This window comes from Accipiter gentilis, chromosome 10 (genome assembly GCF_929443795.1).
Source record: "Accipiter gentilis chromosome 10, bAccGen1.1, whole genome shotgun sequence".
NCBI classification, from domain to species: domain Eukaryota; kingdom Metazoa; phylum Chordata; class Aves; order Accipitriformes; family Accipitridae; genus Astur; species Astur gentilis.
Window position 1 is genome coordinate 37,588,161 of NC_064889.1, and position 22,827 is coordinate 37,610,987.

General features: G+C 39.1%; 1 protein-coding gene across 1 annotated transcript in view; it reads left to right on the plus strand.

The window, feature by feature from the left end:
- CEP112 (centrosomal protein 112) overlaps nucleotides 1–22,827 on the plus strand; it is a 175,211-nt gene that overhangs the window by 80,199 nt on the left and 72,185 nt on the right. Inside the window, exon 20 of the mRNA XM_049812666.1 lies at nucleotides 2,486–2,668. Coding sequence (XP_049668623.1) covers nucleotides 2,486–2,668 — 183 coding nt within the window. The remainder of the gene's footprint in view (nucleotides 1–2,485; nucleotides 2,669–22,827) is intronic.

The window sequence follows — 22,827 nt, forward strand, 5'->3', positions numbered from 1 at the left end:
CATTAATTTTTCCCCCTTTAAAAAAAACCCCCAACAACAATACAAGGACGAGAGAGGGAGGATTGGAAGAGAAGCTGTAGTTCTTGGCAGCGGCTCAGAGAACAGGAGGTTCAGTGAGTGTTCACCAGTGCAGTCAAATGGCTACTCCATCACTTCACGTTATTTATACAGGAAGGCACGTTTTGTTGGTTACAAATGTGGGGTACTTGTTAATATTCACTAGGGAAGATGGGTTTTCTACGTCTTTGAACTTGAGGGAAGAAAAGGCTCTCATTCTCATCCTTCCCTCTCCTGTCTCTCCACCTCTGCTCCCTGCCAGAAATCTCTAAAAAGCAAACCCAAAACATCATGGAGAATACTTTGCTTTAAGCGGTGCGGTTTTTTTCTTCGACAAATTTGCCTTTTATAAAACGGCTCCCCTCACACTGCCATCCTTTCCCTTCCCACTGAGCAGACTGGGGGGATGCCCCTCCTGCATACAGAAGGACTGTTCCCTTTTAGCTCTTTCCACCTCTTAAATTCAAAACTGTTGTGTCTGTAATATAAATGTTGTAAGTGAAGAGATTACCAAATAAAACTAATTACTTTGAGTAAAGTGGAGACGTACATGTGTATCATGTAACTGGTTGAAGAAGCAGGATCTGTCCCTTGCCCCTCTCAGGCACATATTCCCTGTCTGCTGCCGTTTCTCATCTTCAGTTAAAAAAGTGAAAACCTCAATAATTGAAGTTCCTCACAACAAACTGTTGTACCCCAGACCTTACATGGCACAACCAGCTGAAAATCCAGCAATTAAGAAAAGAAAATGTTTGAATAAAAAGACCTCTCTTGATATGATTTCTTTTTAATCAGGTCTGATTTATGAAAAACCGCTAAACATTTTTTCCCTTAACTCAGGCAAAGGCTTTACAATTATTTTAGGAAGCAAGAACTGTTTCCTTTAGGCACACTAAGGACACTTCTACCATCTGAAAAGAAACCAGTTTTGTACACAAACCTTGGGCAAAAAACTGACTTAAAGAACTTCGTGTAAAGATCCCAGGCCCGGTACAGATAATGTATGCCTCCTGGGGGGTTAACTCCTGCAGGACGTCTCTTAATAAGCTCTTGAGTATTATTAAATAACGTAGCTATGTTAAACCGTAGAATATTGCATCTGTTCTACTTGCTCCGTTTTTGGAAGGACGCTCTCGGCTGCGGCACAGGTGACACATTTTACTTTTAAACCTGGAATATGCTGATCCATAGTTTGAGAAAGTGCTTTTTTTTTTTCCTTTTTTTTTTTTAAACTTTGCTTCAAATTTTAAACCCAAAAGCCATGCAAACAGCTAATATTATTCCAGAATTGAATGCTACAGCTTTAAGATAAGGTGCCGGGGCGCTCTCGGCGCACACACAGCCGCCTCCTCCCGTTCGCCTTTTTTTTTTTTTTCTCACGCTGAAAATAACCCACCATATTCACGATAAGAGCATTTTTTCTTTTTTTTCCCCCCTTTTTTTTTTTTTTTTTTCCCCTCCTTTCCACCCCCCCCCTTTCCGAAATCCACCAAAACTGAAGAAAAATCCAAGTGACTGTTCTTAGCAGCTGTGTGGCCCGGAGTTCAGTGGGGAAGCGGCTTCCTGCCGTCCCTATTCATCACCTGCTTCAAAGGCAGGCTGGCTGCTCCAGTGTGCAGGCCAGGTAGGGTGCCATTGTGCGCAGGCGGGGAGGATTAGTATCAAAGCTGCGGCAACCAGGCCCTTGGTCTCGGGCTGCCATTCAGTCTAGCGGGGAGAGGCTAAGACTGGCCAAGGTCACAGCATCCAGTGTGGTGCGGACTGGGAAAGGATCCTGAGAATAGAGGGCTTCTTATGAAATCATGGTGCAAGCTTGCAGCACAGCAGGTGCCCTTCTGGAACACATACATCTGTTTATGTTGGGATAGCGTAGCTGACAACGGGATAATAGAGCTTTGTTTTTGATAATTTTCTTTCTTTTTTTATTAAAAAAAAAAAAAAAGACAACTGTATACGGCAGCGTTGAGGAATATTCAAGGAAGAGCTTTCGCTTTGGAAATCATAAAGAAATCTTTAAAAGATTTAATTGCTGGGGTGGGGGGGTTGCGTGTGTATACTTAAGCGAAGGGGAGAGCAGGCTGCCTATTAACCATTTAGGATCCTCAGCCCTGCTGATGAGCAGCAGCAGGGTACGGGGGGACCGTACACAGAATGCGACAATGCAATTTTTTTTTTTTTTTGTACGCTCCGACATTTGTATCAACAAATTGGTTAAGGATGCGCTGGATTTGCTCGGTTGTCTCCATTGTTGGAATTGTCTGGAGGAATTCTGTCACGCTAACGGTGGCTTTTTAAAAGGTGAGGTAATAGTGACGTAAAAATAAAATTGCCAACTTGATGAAATTAAGGGGAAAATTAAGCTGTAGACGAGTTGTCATGACGACAAGGATGTTCTATTGATGAACTGTACTCCTCACTGTCCAATCAGATAGTGGAGCTGAAGCTGGAGCATGAACAGGAGAAGACGCACCTATTCCAGCAGCACAACGCAGAGAAGGACTGCCTGGTCCGAGACCATGAACGGGAAATCGAGAAACTGGAAAAACAGCTTCGCGCTGCCATGGCAGAGCACGAGAGTAAAACTCAAGAATGCAGGAAACGAGACGGACAGGTAATGATCAATAATGTTTGAAAGGCGTACGCTTATTAGAAAATGCTAATAATTAGTGTTTCCTGTTTGCCAGCATTGTTGGTGATGCACGCTGTGTGAGCATTTGCGAAACTGGCACTAAAACGTGATTTCGTTTTTTCTTTTTTCTTTTTTTTTTCCCGCTTTCCCCCCTCCCTTCCCACTGCTGAATAGGGCTTTAACTGCAAAAACCACAGGTAGCCAGATTAAAAATCCCATGGTGCGCTATAACTCGGCCTATTTATAATCTTGTCTCATTTTCTTTCATGATGGATTTGTTTAAGAAAAAAAGGTATCTGTTCTTCTCCCCCCCCCCAGCCCTCACACTCACCCCTCCTTTTCTCCTTCCTGGGCAAATCCATATGAATTATATCTGCTTCACTCGTATGCTTTTTTTGTTTTAAATCTCTGCAGGTAACTCACAAATGGCTTTATTTCATTTTGTTCATGTCTTTTTGTTTCAGTTTTGTATTCTAGATTTGCATTGTGTGTTTGGCTACATATGTCGGATATTTGATAAGATGTGGGTTTGGGGTTGCTTACCATCACGTTTATTTTCCTACACACACACGCACCCCTCCCATCCTCCATCTCTGTGGTCACTGTTGGAAGCCATTTGGCAGAATAACCCCCAGCTGGGGTAGCGTTTGACTCTTCAAACTTCTGGATGAAATGCACACTGTCAGCATGGAAAATGATCTTTATGAGTTTTCAGTTCAAAAAAACATCTTACTGCATTTTTTCAATGTATTTTATAAGGATGGCATGGTATATTTTCCTAAGACCCTATATTAAAAAGGCCTGTAATGGCAATATTTAAAAAATTAAGGTGACTTTGTAGTTTAAAGAGTATTCAGAAAATAATCTTTACTAATCAGCATTAGAATTAGTTATCGTGCATGGATTATTTTATCCCAAACCTGGACATTTTGGTAAGGCATCTTGAACGACATATGTTTTCCGCGCACCACCGCCTTCCCTATGAGATGTAAGACTCTGACATTGAGGCATTTTCACTTTACTTCCCTCTAGACTAGTAGGGTGTGTCTTTTACTGGCAACTAAGTGTAGCTAAGTGAAATTGAATATTTAATTTTTAAATTAATTTTTTTAAACCTTTGGACGACTCAGATTCTATCGAAATCTTGCTTAAGTAAGTCTTTTGGAAAACAAACGGCTTGTTGGGGGAGGATGGAGGGATATATCGCAGAGTCAGGACTTATTTCTCCATTTCCACCATTATGGTTTTCCAAGGAAAACAAGAGATACTTGGTGAGAACGCTTGGGAAGAGGAGGTTCAGGTGGCTTCTGAAAAATTAAACCTTGCCCTTTATTCCCCAATTTATTGTAAGAGTGAACAAAGACTTCAGTTGTTAAAGGGATTGGTTTTTATCTTTGCATTTTTTTTTTGGCCCAAGACAGATGCATCTTGTCTATATAGCTATTTGCGAGTGCCTTTTCAAAGTTGTATCATCCTCTCACCTGCCTTCCTGATGTTGTGTCTGCATACAAAGGCAGAGCTGTAGCACTCAGATTAAAAAACAGTTTTAGAATTACATAGATTTATTCTGTCTACACGCCAGCATTCATTACAATTAGTGTATTGCTCTGTATAACACTGAATACAAAGGTAAAGGGACTATCTTAGGCAAATTCAGAGAATCTGGGAGGTGCCTTGTAAGTATATCTTTCTATTTCGTTCTATTGTGGGTCATTTCTGGCAAAGATTGGAGCCCAAAGTTTGGTTGTGCTTTCTCTTTGCAATGGGATATATAATGCTGCTACAGGTGCTATGTAGAAAGCTGGAAATTATCGCAGCTATTAGGAAAATCTGAACAGTCTGAATAGCAAAAACTTTGGCCTTTTTACAGGGCTTTTCTTTGTAGTTTGAATATCCCTATACAGTCATTTGAACATTGCTGCCATGAGAATGGCATGTAAATCAGGGAAGAAAATGCCGTTGCTTTTGACTAGAAGAGCTGTCGTTTATTTAAACTCTGGTAAGAATCCATGAGTTTTCAAGGACGCATATTTTTTCCATTTTGGAAAATAAATCGCTTTTCGTTCCTTCTCTGGTCTTTGTATTAGAATTCACTTTTGTCTTTGCAGTGAGCTCAACAGACAATACTGGTGTTTCTTATGGAATTATGGCACATATGTTTAATAAATTTTTTTAAATCTTTGCATATGTTTACTAAAATGCGTGTTTTGGACATCTAACATGACTAATGGCCAATGTCCTTTGTGAAAAATTTGGCAGTCTCTTAACAAAGATATCGCAGTGATTTAATAAGTTTATGTAGACATAGCTTTTTAAAAACCTGTTAAATTTGAACCATGTTTGACATCAATAATTTTTAGGACTGCTTTATATTACAATGAAGGTGCAATGAAACAAGAGAAGAGGCCATTTTGCTTCGCTAAATGAAAAGTAGATTTGCTGGGTGTTTCAAAAAATTTAAATAATAATTAGTGTTAATCACATACGAGTAGCTTGGTTTGAAGGACCTATCTGTTCAATGTTTGGTGATTGATGTGAAAGCACTGTTATTAAAGGTACTCACAGTTATTCTTTCTTAAATTCTTTTCCGTATGAAAGAGTGGCAAATGTTTAAAATACGTATTTCTTACTATATTACTATAAAGACAGCTATGACTGAGCACTGCGGAACAATTTATTATACTGCTACTGGAAAGGTTAATTTATTTCTTTTTATTGCATATCCAAGGTCTCTACTTTCAGGTAGGTTTTCAGCTACTGTGAAAGATAGTATACAAAATGGTTAGATTTTATTCAAATATGAGTACATTTCTTAATGCTTTAATCAGAACTAAAGTATAAAAATTAAGTTCATTTCCAGATTTTAATTAAATCTAAAATGTTACTGTTTCTTTGAAATATAAGTTTAATATATTTTCAGGAAAGGAACTTGATTTAAGTGGATCACCTTTTTGTATTGCTGATGAATTTCTGCATAACAATTGCATTCCACTTTAGCTCTTGGATTTATCCATTTCTAGGAGGCTTGCTTTGATTTTTTCACCTAGGGTTGTAATGCTTGGGGAGGAGTAAATTGACATGTAGGTCAATAAAAGTCAAAGTAGTACAAAGGCTTTTATACCATGCTGTGTTCTTGTAGTCTTTTAAATCCTATACATTTTCTATGAACTGCCATAATATTGTTATTCTTTAAATAGTAGCTAATAATACAGGATTATTTTTTTTTTAAAAAGGGTAGTTTTGAATCACTACTTCTATTTAAATTACATCTTTTAATATTATCTGGATTTCCTTTAGGAGCATTTTTAAGCTACGGTTTGGTTGGTCATTCATTTGCCACCTCCCTAAATAATTTTAGTTTATACATTAGTACACAAAACGGGGGACTCCTTGGATGACAGAGGTCTTCCTTTTGTTTTAGTAAAAACAGCCTTGCTGCTGAATCGGCGATTTTCTGAAGCAAGGCTTCTGATTGCAGAGAATAATACATCTAGTTTGCTTCTGCGAAATAAGACACTAAAGTTAGGAAATTTTAATAACCGACGCCCAATGGGCTGTGGTGGCTGTGGTGCCAGTTATGCACTTATATTTTCCCTTTATTGTGCGGATGTCATTCTCTCCCCTGCATCTGACACATGCCCTCAACCAGCTCAAAGATTTTCATGTTCCAGCTGCTGTATAGAGTTGGATCATTTTCGTGCTTAGTCTTTGACCGTTGACCTTCGGGCAAGAAAGAGAAAAAAAGGTACCCCTGTAACTTCAAATATAGCACTTTACACTAAAGCAAGAGGAAAAAAAAAGTTTCCATGAGGAAACTGAGTTCTCTCTCCAGGTTCTCTTAGAAGATAATTGGCAAGTCCACTGTTTTCATCCATTCCTAATTGGGTCAGGAGTAGCTCAAATGCTGGGGCACATTTTGGCAGTATTTGTCCCTGATGTCACAGTATTTAATTTTAACATATAATGTTTATGCTCTCAGAAATGAGGCTGCTTTAAGGGAAGATCACTGGTGTTTGACAATGTCTTAGGGCTCTCAATAAACCATTATTGGTTGGGAAAGGAAAGCTTTGAACAGTTCTGAAGTCACATGAACACGCACATTGAGAATGGAGGCTGTTACAAAAAAGAGCAGGCTGGAGGTGGTGAGAAGAGTTAACAAGGTCTTTTTCTGTGGCCAAAGTATCCATTTCCTTTTTCCTCTCTTGCTTTTTGCACTTCCCATAATCACGTTGGCCTTTACCATCCCGGTTTGCTTTGCCTTCTCAGAAATCAGCGGCTCTTTCCCTGGTGCCCGATGCATAGGGCACCCTTTCACTTCTTCTCTGGCTTCTCCTCTTCAAAAATTTGCTTCTTTGTACTTGTAAATGGTTGTCTTTCTGCAACTGTTGCTTTGTGCCTGGTTTTGTTTGAATTAATTCCAAGCTTTTTGAGCCTGTGGAGTTAACGATAAAAAAAACCCAGTAATGATCATTATTTTCATTCCAGCAATGATCATTATTTTCATTCCAGCAAATCCTTGGTATATGTTTATGGTTCTGTATAGATAATTACTGTATCAACAAAGTAGGAGGGACGGAAGAGATTTATCTTGTCTCCGTATATGCAGTCAGTCTGAAGTGGTACTGTGCTGATACGTTTCACTGATGGAGAGCTTTACTAACTATTGACAAGAGAAAATACAGAAAAAAAAATTAATAGAAATACTGTGTACTTGTTTAATGGTAACTAAATACCCCAACACATGCACAATTTCTGTCTGTGTGTAAATATTGCTGTAGCAGTAACTTTTCAGCACTATACTAATATAGAAGGCTTGCGGGAGCGTTTGTTTCACAATAGGAGACTTTCTTAAACTTTGATCTGAAAGAACCTGTTGTTACTGTACAGGTAAATCACTGATCAACTCTTCTGCTTCATGTGGTTGTTCTAGTATCTCCAAACACCAGTTTCCACAGGGTTGTTGTTCTGGTATCGGTGGAAGCAGTTTGCTTGATCGTGTCTGGAGGGTACGGATAGATGTAGCCTGTGAAACATTCAAATGTTGATGGTGCTACTGCAGTCACTTCTGTATACAATTTTGAGTAAATAAATTCTATAACTCTTTTTTTTTTTTTTTTTTTTTTTCCTTTGACTTCTTTTCTCAATAGAAGCTGTCTTTGGCATGAGAAGAAGTGCATTGTTTGCTATGCAGGCTTTCTCTGCAGACAATGTAAATCATGGAGTTGCAATCTAAATATTTGTTTGTTATATTTTACTTGGAGAGTAGCTGTTGGGCTGACAGTCAGACTTCTGTAGACAGACAGCCGTTCTCTTTTAGCCTTTTCTAAACAAAAGCTTTTGGCTATATTGCAGCATGTTTAATTTACCACCAATCAACCCAGGGTAATGAACATGACTGTTGATGTAAAATATTTAAAGCACCAAATATTTGTTGAAGCACTTGCGTGGTTTCCCTTGGTTGTTTATAGTCTGCTGACTCAGGGTTGGGATGGATCCCACTGATGGAGAATATCTACTAAAATCAAGGACCTGATGATTGGTCCTATAGAGACATTCAAACTGGACTTCTAACTGCTAGTACTGCTGTGAAGTTGAGTATTCAATGAAATGGCCAAATGCGTCAGTTTCCTGGGGAAGTATTCAAATACTGTCTCATACTGGGCTCTGGTAATCATCAAAGCTAGTTTCAGCCAGACTTCAGTAAACGTAGAGGAGCTATGGGAAGAATTTGGGCTGTAGCATAGACCTAATCTTTGAGATTAGAGGAAAAAAATGAGCCTTTGCTCTAAACCCGAAGCACACGGTTCAGGCTCAGGGTTCCCTCCGTCGAGCACCCCCATCAAGATGAGGGTCTGGGCCTCCTGTGCACCTTCCCCTTCCCTGCTCCCATGAAGCCACCTTGCCACGTTTGTGGTTTTGTGTCAAGCACTCTTCTGGTCCCCCCTTCCAAGCTGCTGCTTCTGTTTGAGATGCCTTTCAAAAGACTGTTGAACAAGCTATAAACATCTGCCACTTCCTCACTTAATGGAACCATCAGGAACCATCAAAGTGTTCTCATGCTCTAGTGGGTGATCATCTATGATCTCTTCCACGTTTTTCCTTGACTGTCACTTTTTACGATAGGGCCGAAATTAGATAGTGAGGAATTCAGTGCAGGAGGTGTGACTTTACTTGCTACTCTGTACTTTTATACTTCAGGCTGTTCAGCATTTGAAATATTTACTGAAGACATTTTTGGGAGCCATACATAATGGTGCATAAATTATCATTTGCTGATTAAAAATGTAAAGTTAGCTTAGGAGAGAACTGACATTTTGCGCTGTCTACAGTGTATGTAAAAGAGAAAGCAGTTGCTATAGAAACTAGCTCATCACTAATACAAACTCTGATTCTGAGATGGAGTTCTTTTCAGCAAAATAGACTTTCTGTTTATAGAATATGAAATTGAATATATATGGTAGTTATTCTTACATTGTAATCAACATTTTATATTCATTTTTGTTTTAATTTTAAATATTGGCAGCTGAAAAGGTAGAGTATATAATTTCACTTGTGTAGGGGCAGGGTATATATCACATGGCAGTAATTTTATTTTATACCAGTACTCCTTGTTTAGGAAAAAGTGATTATTTCCTGCATATAACTGTTAATAAATACAGAGTAATTTCTCTGAGGAAAAAATGAGATCAGTCTTGCTCATCAGCAGGGTAAAGGATCTTTATGCCAGTTTTTAACACATACACTAGGTGTGGCTTTGTGTGTGATGGTTACAATGAATGATTAACACTAAGAGACAAAAAGCTATACATGGTGTGAAATTATTTTTAAAATTAAAGTTAAATAAAGGAATACTGAAGTCAGAAATGATCAAGTACGTTAGTAAATACAAAACAGGTGATAGTAACTGCTGCATTTGAGATGGTGTAACATAATTTCTAAGCAGAGAGGCAAAAAAATTGTGTTACTCTGCAGAAATGGTGAACTTAAAATATAAGCTCTTGATTTTGAATAAAAGGAGCATGCGCTTTATGTAAAGTTCAGTGTATGGCAAAGCCAGACTCTAAAGTTGCTTATTGATATTACTTCTAAGTGTAAGAGTCTAAATCATCTCTTTTGAAATAGTTTCTGTGATAGTAGATTGTTCCAAATATTACAACTAAACTTGTTTCATAAATGTCTGCTTTACAGAGAAGGGGATGCTTACTCACGACATTCATTATTAATGTTTTTTAGTTCTTTTGAAAATTGCTTTTTAGTGTTATGTTGTAATTCGTTTGCGAGAGTTGTTGAATAGGAGGAGGTTGACTTAGTCCATAGAACAAGTACGGCAACTTGGAAAACAGCAGTGATATCTACTTCAAACGTTCCACTGAATGGCTGAAGAGACATCCTCTAATGGGAGATCAGGATTCATATTGAAGTTTTTTTCACAGCATCATAGAATAGTTTGGGTTGGATGGGCCTCTGGAGGTCATCGTGTCCAACCTCTTGCTCAAAGCAGGTCTAACTTCAAAATTACATCATGTTGCTCAGGGCCAAGTCCAGCTGAGTTTTGAAAATCTGCAATGATGGAGATTTCACAACCTCCCTGAGCAACCTACGCCAATGCTTTGCTAATCCATTGTGAAATTTCTTTTCCTTTATATCCATTTGGAATATCTATTGTTACTATTTGGATCTGTAGCTTCTTGTCCTTTCACTGACACCTTCAAAAAGAGCGTGCCTCTGTCTTCTCTATAACTGCTTACACTTAGTTGAAGACAACAATTAGATTTCTCCTTAGTCTTCTGTTCTCCAGACTGAATAAACCTGGTTTGGTGAACTTCCTGAAGGTCCTAGTGGCCCATTCCTCCAGCTTGCAGAGTTTGAGGTCCCTGTGAATGGCAACCCTGTTGTCCACCATACTGACCACTTCCCCCCAAGAGATGCCAGCCGCAGTATGGCACAGGGTTCATTGTGTCCTGTCATCCAGGTCATTGGTGGAGATGTTAAGCTGTATCAGCCCTATCTGAACATTGAGAAATGCCACTTGTAGCTGGTTGCCTGTTGACTTCTACTCTTCAAACCCAGTGGTCCGGTTAGTTCTCCACTCAGGTTGTAGTAGGCCCTTCTGTTCTATGTCTCTTCAGTTTGATTGTACAGATGCTGTAAACGTCTGTATCAAAAGCCTTGCTAAAGTCAAGATAAAAGACGTTGACAGTTCTCTCCTTTCCACAAAGTCAGTCGTTTCACTGTAGAAGACAATCAGTTTGGTTAAGCATGATTTGCCCTTGGTATATGCAGGTTGGCTGTCCCCAGTGACCCTTTTATTCCTCACGTGCCAGGAAAGTAATTTCATGGACTTTTACTCCACAATTTTTTCAGGTATGGAGGTTAGGATATCCTGCCTGTGACTACCTACTAAGGTGCTATGTATTGCAAATTAAGTAGTTAAATTTTTTTAGTGTGTGCTTTTTCTCTTATCCTTTTCTAGAGAAAGATTAGCCAAAATCAATTTAGTCTCTCTTCCTTAGGTCAGCAGATGTTAATTCCATTCACTCACTGCCACCGTAAATCAAATTTTGAACAGTAGTCTAGCTGTTAAATGATTTATCTGATAGGAGAGATTTTATGATCCATTCAGTTCCTCAATTCAAAGGTATTATAAATACCAAATGAAAGAATGAAACACTAGACGAGAAATTATGACAATCTGTAGCTTGGAATGTTAACACCACTTGTTTTGGCAGCATTACTGGTCTTAAAACAATAAGATCCATATGGATGCTAATTTTCCCAATTTTGAGTAATAAAGACAACCTCTTTATGGTTTAAGTAACGATATTACTCAATACCACTGCAGGGTCCAGTAGACGGTTTCATGATGAGGTAATAAATAGCAATTTTGGAGAGCTGATTATTTGTATTTTTCTTTTATGTGGTTTCCGATGGGGGAAGAAGGAATCACAAAGCCAGTGAAAAGCCTTGCCCTCTCCTGTAGCTGACATACTTTGGCTGAAGATATGTCAGCTGAGAAATATGAGACCATCCCTAAAGCTCCGCATGCTCCCACATTAAAGTATTATAGAGAAACCTTCAAGTGGAAAACCAGTAACAAATTGCAGCTGAGATGCTTATGGCATACTGCACTGTCCTGGGTGCCCTACCACTGCTCTGCTTATTCCTCCGTATATTGCTTTAGTCAGGAATTAAAACGGAAGACTTCTCTGGTTTTCCTCTCTTTCAAAGACAGGAGCTATGAGGGGGGAAAAAACCCCCAAACCCCTATGATGGGTCATCTGTGGATCCGAAGATGATGTTACTGGCACAGACACAAGGCTGAGTACTTTACTGTTAAACATCTCTGCAGCTGTTTGCCCACTGGCCCAACCCTGGTGTCTGTAGCAACTCTTCGAAGTCCACTTCTCTGCCTCAGATGTTAGGAACTGGCTAACCCATCGGCTGGAGGGGTAGCCAAGTGCTCTGCACTCTTTCTGCACCGCTCCTCACGCCGGTGCTGTGCTCGGTGTGTGCTCTCCGCTCCCTCCCCTCGTTTCAGCTCCAGGAGGCAGTTTCAGATCCTCCCCTTCCCAGCTGCTCGATCTTCTTTTCTGCCGAAGCACCGACACTTGGCACGCCACCCCACGTGCGGTGTAGGCTGGGGTTTGTTTCCTGACGGTTCTGAGCAGTGAGTAACAAACGCGTCCCGGCGAGGGTCTGCCAACTGGGCTCCATGGGACGAGCAAACCAAAGAACCGGGGCAACGTGGCGCAATGCAAGGAATCCTGTTGGACCTGGGTGGTGGAGCACGTCGGTCACTGGTCGTGTGCTCTGGTCAGCCCCAGCGTGACCCACCTTCTCCAGGGAGTCAGCCCAGACCGTTGCCTGTCTCTCCTTTTCAGAACTAGGACTCTGTGTTTGGTCCTCGGGCAAGACCAGCTGCCCTGGCAGAGCCTTAGGAGGGCCCATGTAGTCTTTTGCGTTACTCAACATTTCCCATCCTGATTCATTATCTATCTCCTTGTCTCTTCTGCTGCCATTTTGTTTCTGTTTTCCCTCACACCCAGGTAAAAGCGGGGATTTTAGGTTCTGCATTTGGGGAAATTCCAGATAGAGAAAGTGTCATGTGTCCTTAGCTATAGGCTTTGGACATGCGCTAGCCTTGTATGTTCAAGCTTACAGAACTGTATGTGCCTTTTTTGCAATTTGTCTTTTTTCTTCTTGCAAACTTTTTTTTTTTAAGAAACAAATTAGAAAGAAAATACATTGTTTTAAAATACAGTGAATATTTTCAATATGAAGTCAGACAGCAGCGCTGTTCTTTGGTCCAGTCACCTTTGAAGAAATGATTGTCAACTTACTTTCACAAATACTGTTTCTTCATTTTGAAAGAGTGGCACAGACTCTGTCAGTGATTTAAGGTCTTTAGTGTTGATTTCATGCAAAAAAATATTTTTCACAGTATGACTTTAAAGTAGACTTTTTTCCCCCAATTACTCTACATGTTGGCAGCAAATTAGCTTTGAGGAAATATTGTGCACATCCTAGTTCTCTGTTGATGTACTGGGGAGTCATTCTTGGATCTTTTAGCTCAGTCAGACCAATGACTGACGTTGTTCATGTCTTCCGTTTCTGTAGATTTGAAAGACTTTCTTTTGACAGGGAAGGTGATGTGGAAAAAAAAGAAGCCAAAGTACAGGAAATGATTGGCAAAGTGATGATATCATCAAACGTTCAAAGACTTTGCAAATTGAAGCTTATTAGGCTGACATTTTGTCTTCTATTCAGCACTAATTAGAATCATGCCTGCGTGCATGATGTGGAAGGTACTTAATACCTGAGTGTTTATCATGACAAAATGACAGAATTCGATGTCAAGGATGCTGTAGATTTCTGTTTAATGGAGAAAACAATATATTTCAAACTGCAATTACATATCTCATAGTAATTTGTATTCATATGTATGAAAATCTTCCTGAAATACTGCAAATCAGAAAACTTTATTTTTGGCCCCTAAAATATTGGCCTGATTTGTGAATATTCCATTTTCAGGTTTTAAAGTTGTTCTTCAGAGTTTATAAAAACACTCATGTAGTTTAATAAAAAAAGAAGACAAAACCACCTGACACAGTGTTTTTACTTGAAACAGATCTGAAAATCCCACGAAGAGTGAACTCTGTCTCTTGCACGGGTGATACAATTCTTCTAAAGTTGTCTCTGTCAGCTTGAATTCTTTTGTAGTCTGTGCTTTCTGCTGTATTGGCATCTGTAAAATGAATTTAGAAAAGAGAAATAGCGAGAAAAGTGATTTTTGGAAAGGCAGCCGCTGCAAACACAGAGTACGCTGGAATATTTGAAAATAGCTGTGTGTTCTCCTACTGTATTTGGTATCATTAGGGATTTCCAAGTTCGAGGTGCTTGCCCTTGTCGAGGATGCATGCGTGCTGTCTGGGATAGCACACGTGACCAGTGTGGTGTTCTACATTTTCATCCTGGACCTTATGAAGTTGAATTCAGATCTTCAGTTAAGCCTCTTGTATAATACAAAATTAATATTTATTCAACAGTCCATGAAAACAACCAGCTGTTGGTTGAAATCATTACCTGAGTTACGGTTTCTAATGAAATACAGATTGATCATTGCAAAGTAATAATATTTTAAACCAAAACAAAACATGGATGCTCATAGGCATTACTGGTCGTTATGTGACTGATACAGCTGCCTGTGTGTTACTGTAAACTCCAGCAATCCTGTAACTAATAAGATGCTGACAAGTGGGAGTTTAGGGGCTGATGGTAATTATTTGTGTTGCTGGAATCCTCTCAGGAGTCTGAGTCTATGTTGCGTTAGTAAAAATATATAACAACAGCCAATTCCTGTCCCAGTAAGCTCACAACATAAATGTGCTTACAGGATATTAGAAGTAGGTGCAGCAAGGTTGAGGACCCGTGATAAACAATGAAGTTTATCAGCAGGTTGACATGGTTTGAGCAAGAAAGCAGAAGACACAGCACATGAGCTGCTTCCCTCGAGTGGCTCTACTAATGACATAGTAAAAATGCCTTTCCATGATTTGTCTGTAGCATTAAGAGACATCTAAAGTATATTGGATACTTGCCATGTCTGCAGTTGCTGCTGTTATCAAAGGTTTCTTATGTGACTGAATAGAAAAGTGTTTGACTTTAGGTGGGAGATGAGCACATGAAGAATATTCTTGTCTGTTCAAAGTTTGGGAACCCTTATAATGATTTACGTGCTTATATAAATACTAGTCGTTCATTCTATTCAAGCTACATTTAATGACAACTAACTGTAAGCCTTCTGAAACTATGTATTGTATGGATTTCTTTGTAGGAAAGCAAATTTAAAGAGTAATTTGCTATTGTAACTTTTGATCTGTTAGATACTGTTGTTGGGGAGTGGAGGGGAAGAGAATGGAACAGGACCCAAGCTGTCAATATACCATTGGTAATATTAGAGAGAAAATACTAGAAAATACTAGTTTTCCTGCTAAAGTCAATTGGGGGTGCGTGAGAGAGTTTGTGTGTTTGTATGTGTATATATATGTGTGTGTGTATGTATTATTGCCCTCTAATGGATAGAATCTGAATGGCTCAGCTTTGCATGCTTATATGGGTTTCTGTAGCACAACATTATTTTCAGGGTGTCTGATATTTCCCAGTTTAGAAGAATCTTGTAATATTTATTCATAAGTCCGGTACATCTTTTGTGGCTAACGTTCCTTTAGTTTGTAAAATTAATTTGAAATTCAGTAGAAAGTCCCACAGCTTAGAGAAGTGCTTTTTCTTTGTTCTCCGAAGTTTTATTTCAGCTGAATTATAACTGCTTAAAATTCACTATTTTATTTTCCTATTTTTACTATAGCGCTAGAATAATAAGTGAATATGAACAGAAAGTACCACGTGTGTGTACAACTGCAACATCAACAGCCTTTGAAGAGAAGTGGATAAGTAGAGCTTGCTCCTCTTGCTTTACTACATCCAGGGCGTGCCCCCGTCTCGTAACGCTCCCGCTGAGAGCCCCACATAACCAGGATCTGCCAGGCTCCTGAGAAGTGGGTGGGAAGTGGGAGTGAGCTCTTCATCTCACTTCTCTAGTCGACACCCCGGCTGCAGCGGGTGTTCCATGTGGCCACTTCCACCCCATCCTGCTGAGTAGCTTCCCGGCTGCTCGTGCATGTAGTTAATTTCTAGGAAAAGTGGCAAAAGTGTGTAATGTAATGTTCATAGGTTGAGGTTTCCAATCTTCACAAGATTCACGATAAAGTCGAGTGCTCTAGTGATGCATGGTAGATTAGGTTTTGTTTTGCTTTTTAAATAAAACTATCTTTGAAGGTAACTTTAGAATAACCTGAGAAGGAAGGCTGCAGGTTACTTGGAAATTGGATTTACAATTATTTGTACTAAAAGTAGTCCACTTCTACGTGTTCTTTATAGTGGAATCCTAACATAGTTGTATTTTTTCCTAGCAGGACTCTGTTTTCATTCAATAAACACCTTTGGGAGAATTAAATTTCAGAATTACATTTCTTCTCTCTGCAGCCATAGACATTTCCTTTTCAAAATTTCCAGCACTTGCTTTTGCAGTTGGGTAACTATACAGTGTTTTGAACACATAGCAGAACATTTGTTGCCAACAGCTTTCTTCATCTCCAGTTGTAAATGCGTGCGATTTCAGCATAGCAGTGAGTATCTGACAGTTATCTTCCTCCCCTCGAGAAGGTTCATGATGGTGGTGGTAGGCAGCACGGTTATTACAAAGAGGTTCCTGATGGATATAGATTGCAACGAGCCAAATATTCATACTTACAAAATCATGTAAATGTTCCAGGGAGACCAGCAACTGATTTCACAAAGCTCTGCTAAGGTACCTGCGATCTCTCTGTACATTAAGTTTTAGCCGAGTCCATCATATTCTATTTATGATCCCATTAACAAGCTGAATCTAGGTTGGAAGAGCAGAAAGAACTGTACATTAATCAAATACCCTTGTAATGACCGTGCTTTCATATGAATGACTTCTCTAAGATGTGATACAAGGCAAGGCATGCAGTACTGGCTTTTCCTGGCCCTCCCCAGGACTGGGGTGCTTCCCTGTGCTCTGCCTGCTCAGCTCGGCAGGCGCACTTTCACAAAAGACTATTGTAGTGATCTGAGAGCTTACTCCTGGGAGCAAAAGAAATTGTCCCTGGGCTTTGGGCTGCTACATTTTCCATTCGCGGTGAAAATAGAAAAAATTTGCATATGTTAACAGGGAGATGAAGAATATTGCAGGAGTGTCTTCTCAGCCCAAGATGGGGACTTTATCTGCATTTATAAATATTGGTGTTTTTCTTCTGAACGTGTTTCCTAGCAATAGGGTTTTTTCCAAGAAAAGTTGTTTTCCACTTACAATACGCTGGCAGCCATTGTTTGTATTGTTCAGGATCAATTGAGGAATTTTTCTAAATGTTATTTTGATTTGATGACTTTGTTCATCAGTGAATTATGAAAGCTCTGATTGTTTAGGGCACAAGAAGGCTACAATACATTACTGGGTCACATGCTCACTTAATGCATGCACATTGTGATGGCAGTAGTAATAGCACCATTAAAGAACAAAAGGTAGCAACACATAGTAGCTCTGTATCTGGCCAATCCCCTCAAATTACCATAAATATTTGAGCAATCTGAATAGTTTTGGACTCTGTAGTAAAGCTTTCCTGTTCTTATCTGGCACTGAAGGAATGTGGAATAAAGTATTCATTTAACAAAGTATAAAAATATGTATGCTATGCAGTTATAATCATATGTCATTAATCAGAAAATACTGCAGAAACTCTGACAAATTAAAAACACAAGGATGTGTCTGCAAGGGCTTTTTCAGTCATTAAAAAGCTGCTTCACCTCTCAGGCAAACTATTTAATGGCAACTTCTTGCTCAGTGTACTGACATCTTCAAAGGCTCTGACATCTGTCGGCCTTTGAACTACCATTAAAAAATATTATCCCATTTCCATTCTTTTATGCCCATTTTTTTAATTATAGCCCTTCTTTCAAGTTAGGAACATGGTTGGTTTAAATGATGCTGTCCTTTCGTTTTCAGCCACCCAGCTGCGGTTTGAATAAATTGATGTAGAATCAAAGGCGGGACTTTAAAGGGAAAAGGTTTGATGGACTTGGACTCCGAACCAGATGAGGTTTTATGATGAAAAGGGTTTAATCCCAGCACAGGCATCGCTTCTATCAGTCGAGCAGTACAAAGCGATTCATATATATAGGTTCACGAGAAATGATCTATTTTTTTTTTTAAACAGCACAGATCTCTTCAGGACTTGCAAATGTGGCATTAGCTAATATTCAGAGAGCTGATTTCCTTTCATCCACCAGAAGCTTATGATTATAGTACAGTTCTCGAATTGGAAATGAGAGCTGCAACACAGATTTAAAGCTATGCTGTCTGATTTGTATTCAATATACATGTCACTGCGGGACAAGCTAGTCTAGGCCGAGCTGGTTCAATAAAGGGAGAAGCAGTTTCAGCATCTGAAATTCTGGGGTGGGGGGGAAGGTACCAATTAATTCTTACCTGCTGTACCTGAGTATTGTGTCGGATACTTAGTAGATTACTATCATTTCTAAAGCTGTGCAAACAAACACTTGTGATAACGTTTCTTTGGCATCTTTTGCATCAGAGGCTGAGAGAAAATATGCAGCATTAATCAGTAATGGCTTCTAATGTAGTCATTTATATGGAAGGCAATGTTTGTTTTTCTGTGCATGAGTTTCAAGGAGGTTTAGCAGAGACAGCCTTGCTATTCCTTTATAGCAGTAGCCTACATTAATGTGGTAATTAGGCATGCGTATGAAGAAAACTGAAATCTCTGTCTCGACAAATGCATCAGATGCCATTTGTCAAGAATACCACCTCATGGTTTTTCAAGAAATAATCTTTCTAAGAGTTGCCTGACCTTTGTGCTTCGTGTTAGCAGAAATGTGGTACGTAGTCACGATTTCTTACTTTTACACAATAAGATTGTGTCCTTCGAAACAGTGATGCTTTCCAGAAAAGTAAAAGCAGTAGATTTCAAAAGTCTGCAAATGATGTCCTCTTAAAAGACTGTGCTTCATTGCGGTGCAGAAAGGAGACTGCTCCATTAGGTGCTCTGCCTCCAGTCAACAGTTTCTCCTTCAAGCCCTTCCTACAACGGTTGTTCCCTGCCAGAGTATTCGGTTTAGGAGTGATACATGGCTCCTGATCGCTTAATGCAATTTTGAGGTTGGTTTCGTTTTTGCGGGGGCTGGGGTGGGGGGGCGGATAGTAAATATAAACACTGACCTGTATAAATGCATATATTTTATGAGTTATTTTATTTTACTGGTATTTCATAGAATTTGCATGTTCAGTATGTATTTAGATTTTACATTTAAACTATACATTATTTATTCTAAGTACAGTATATTAAAAACAATTGTATAAATAAATCTGAAGAAATTCCTGCCCCAGGATGCAGTGGCCTATTTGTCATTCAGAAAATGAAGTGGCATCAACTGAATTCAAGGACAAACTGAGGAGGATGAAAAGGATAGAGATCAATGTAAAGGTGCCAGAGGAAGATACTGAGCCAAAAATACTCTCGATTCCAAGAAGAGAAATGTTATGCACACAGTTTTCATTTATTTTGTACAGATCCTCCTATGATTGATCTTGTCTTTCTGAACTGGTAGCTGTGGAGCGTGGTGCTTCCAAAAGGTCTCTGAACTCAGAGGAGCCACTGTCGAGATGATGGGTATAGCGCAACCAGCACTTGAGGATGAAGGTGCAGAGAGGGAGACTAGAAATGGCGTCAGCTGTATGTGTGTGCACAATGTACAGAACAGGTACCATCAGCTGATGCCTTTGACTCCAACCTAACACCTAGGTTGGACTAAAGACCTCCTTCTCTAGGAGTTTCATCCTCAGATTGAGGTGACAAATTTATCACCTCCTTCTCTAGGAGTTTCATCCTCAGACTGAGGTGACAAATTTATATGTTTGATCTAAGGATTGACACTAAAGATAGTCAACTAGAATATGCATCTTCCAATTAGGAGTTCATTTCAAAAAGGAGAAAGTCAAGAGCTACACATGCACGTCTAATTCTGCATCTTATTTGTGTAAGCACCTAATGTACAGATAAGAATTTACCACAGCTCATTGATTAACAGAAATACTGCAACTATTGTTACTGCCTTGCAGAAATGAGGGTTTTTTTCAAAGTTAGAAGCTGGTTATTTCTTCAAAATCTTAACCTGTGAGACAGGTTTTATTTCTGAAGCTAGTGGGTTCAGGATTTCTGCCCACACATATTGCCATTCATGACACCAAGAATGAGGACTTCATGCTTGGTTAAAGACTGTCATCTTCAATATAGCAGCATGACATTAGTAATGAGAGAGTTTCCTGGTGTATTAGGTTCTTTAGTAGAGCAGAACACTACACACAGGCTAGTGCATTTAAGTCCTCTTTAGTCATTGGCTCAGAGGATAACAGTGTTAGGTTTCTCAGTTGGCTTCCTATGATTATGCTAGCGTTTTGAAAAATTTATCTTTTTCACCTTGATTAACGGTCAGGGCAAAGCTTGGACAGTAGCATGAACTTCGAGTCTTCCTCAAGGCCCTCAGTGGCCTTTTGAGGAAATGGATAGTCATGGCAGATGACCTGAATGGGAGTTAGCATCCAAAGTTTGCATTTCTACAAGTATTAACTTCAGAACTTGAAGATGGGAGATATCTTATGCATGAACAGCTTATTACTTAGGCTTCGTATCTGCATCTTGTCTTATGTTTGTCCTGTCAAGTTTCACAGCTGATGCTGTTTCCATTACAGTCACCATAAAACCTTTGCAGGATGTGTGGGGTAAAACTTCTGGAATATTCAAAAGATGTATGCGTTTCAAGCAGTAATTTAAACAATTGCATCCAAAGAAGAAGCGTGTGATACTTTTCTGGTGGTGGTTTTCTTTTCTTTTTTTGGGGGTGGGGGGGTGGGGTGGGGGTTGTGTTTCAGCTTTCTTACTTACAATGAAGTCTTTTCATTAGTTGACAGGGCAAAGACATTTCCCATAGACAATACAGCCTGTACCTCTTCTGGGAACAAATTAGGAATTAGAATACATTTAATTTTGCTGCCTCATAGAGATGAATGTCTGTAGTAATCCTTAAATCTGTAATACATCATGTCTGCATTTAAATCAGAATTACATGTTGTTCAGGAAATGCTAATGCTTTTAAATTTAATACTTGGAAAATTTAAATGCAAAGGACACAGAAATACTCTCAGATTGATGGGTAGTTCTTCCCAGTCCGCTGCAGAGATCTTTAGCCTCCATTTCTGTACTCCATTGCAGAAAAGTCCTATCCTTCCTTAAATATCAGTAGCTTTTCTTCACTGTCAGAACAAGCTTTGCTCCAATGTTATTTGATACTGAATGTATCTTTAACATTCATCCAAAAGGAATATTTTCCTTTCAAATCCTGAAATACAGAAAAGAAAGCTTTATATTTTTCCAAAAAGGAAAACAGGGAAGACTAAACATACGTGTTTGGTGTAATTTTCATCAGTCATCGTTTAGGGATGGGTTGTTACAGTTTGTATGGTGCAGCAAACCTGGTATTAGATACAGATTTTTATTTATTTTTTTAGCCACTCTCTATTTTATCTATATTCTGCACTCACAAGTCATTTTAGGGGATCACTGCATTAAGCAGGTATTTATGGCTGATTTTTTTTTTTATCTCTATCATATTGAAGTTACATTAGTACAGTTATGTAGATTACTAGGTGCCCAGCTGAGTGTCTCCGTTAAATTTCTTAGAAGAAAGACACAAGGAAACGGGTCCTCCAACTAGTCCTTTCCGGGTAGCTTTCTTAGTAGTCTTATTTAAATCATTTTGTTTGTACAAAGAGAAATACAAATGTAAACACTTATTTCATCAGATAGAAAAGAAAAGAGAAGAGAAAGAAGGCTGGATGTTTTAGGTTTTGACTCACTAATCTATTTCAAAGCAAATACAGTAAATCAGGTAATAAGAAACTGTTCTGGATCTGTCTTCCAGGCAAGAGGGCCAAGTGTTTTCCAGGTCTTAGAACTGTTAAATGGAATTTATTTACATTTATCTCAATTTCAACTTGGTAAGTAATCCTTTCACTCACCAGTGCACTGTATTGTTTAGTTACACGTGTAGGCTTGACGTTCTTCATTTGACTAAAAATCATTTTATTAGGAAGGCAGTGACAATAACCAACCTACATGAAGTTCTGCTTTCTAGCCACTGTTAACTAAATTAGAATCAAATGGATTTATGTAAATTAAGAAATCAAAATAAGCTCTGTTAATTTTAAGCTCTTTGCGGAGCTGTTCAAATGGATGTCTGATTTTTTTTCTTTCCCTCCTCCTGCTTCCCCCCTCCCGTCTTTTTTTTTAAAGCACAGTTTGTAGCTTAAGTGCCATTTACATTAACTGGGATTTAGGCAGCTAGCTGGCTTCTTTAAAAGTCCAGATCTATTTCAGTGTACTCCTTTTGGAAAGAAAGATCAAAACTTGTGTTTTTCTTGATATCCTGTCACACACAGATTTTGAGAATTTGCTACTCCTTTCTCGCATGTACTCAGAGGTGTAGAAACAAGAATGGTGCTAATATTTTCAGTGTAACTTCTCCTGCTGGCATTTTGATTCCCGAGTCTTCCATATTTCTTTTCAGCCTTCAGAAGTACATGGCAAAGTTAGTGAACAGTTTGGGGGTTAGATTATGTATGGAAATAATGCCTAAGCATGTTTCTTTATAGGAATGACATGGATAGACTCTTTTAATTCATTTTATTGAAAATGGAGCTTAGCAGAAGGTAACTTCTCTTTATTGTTCTTCATGAGTCAACACTTCCATGGTGTTTCAGGAAAATGCTTAAGCTGTAGAACAGTAGTAAACAATATGCAGGAAGTGCCTTACTAAGAAAATTTAAAGGGTGCTGGACTTTTTGGGGGACTATGTTAAGTGCAGGGGAAAAAATGAAGTTGGTGATGGTTTGAATATGAAGAAGAGAGTGATGTTTAGCCTCCAGTAGCACTGTACAGGTAGGGTGGTGTTAAACCTGCCCCCACCCCTAACTAACACGCTAGTAG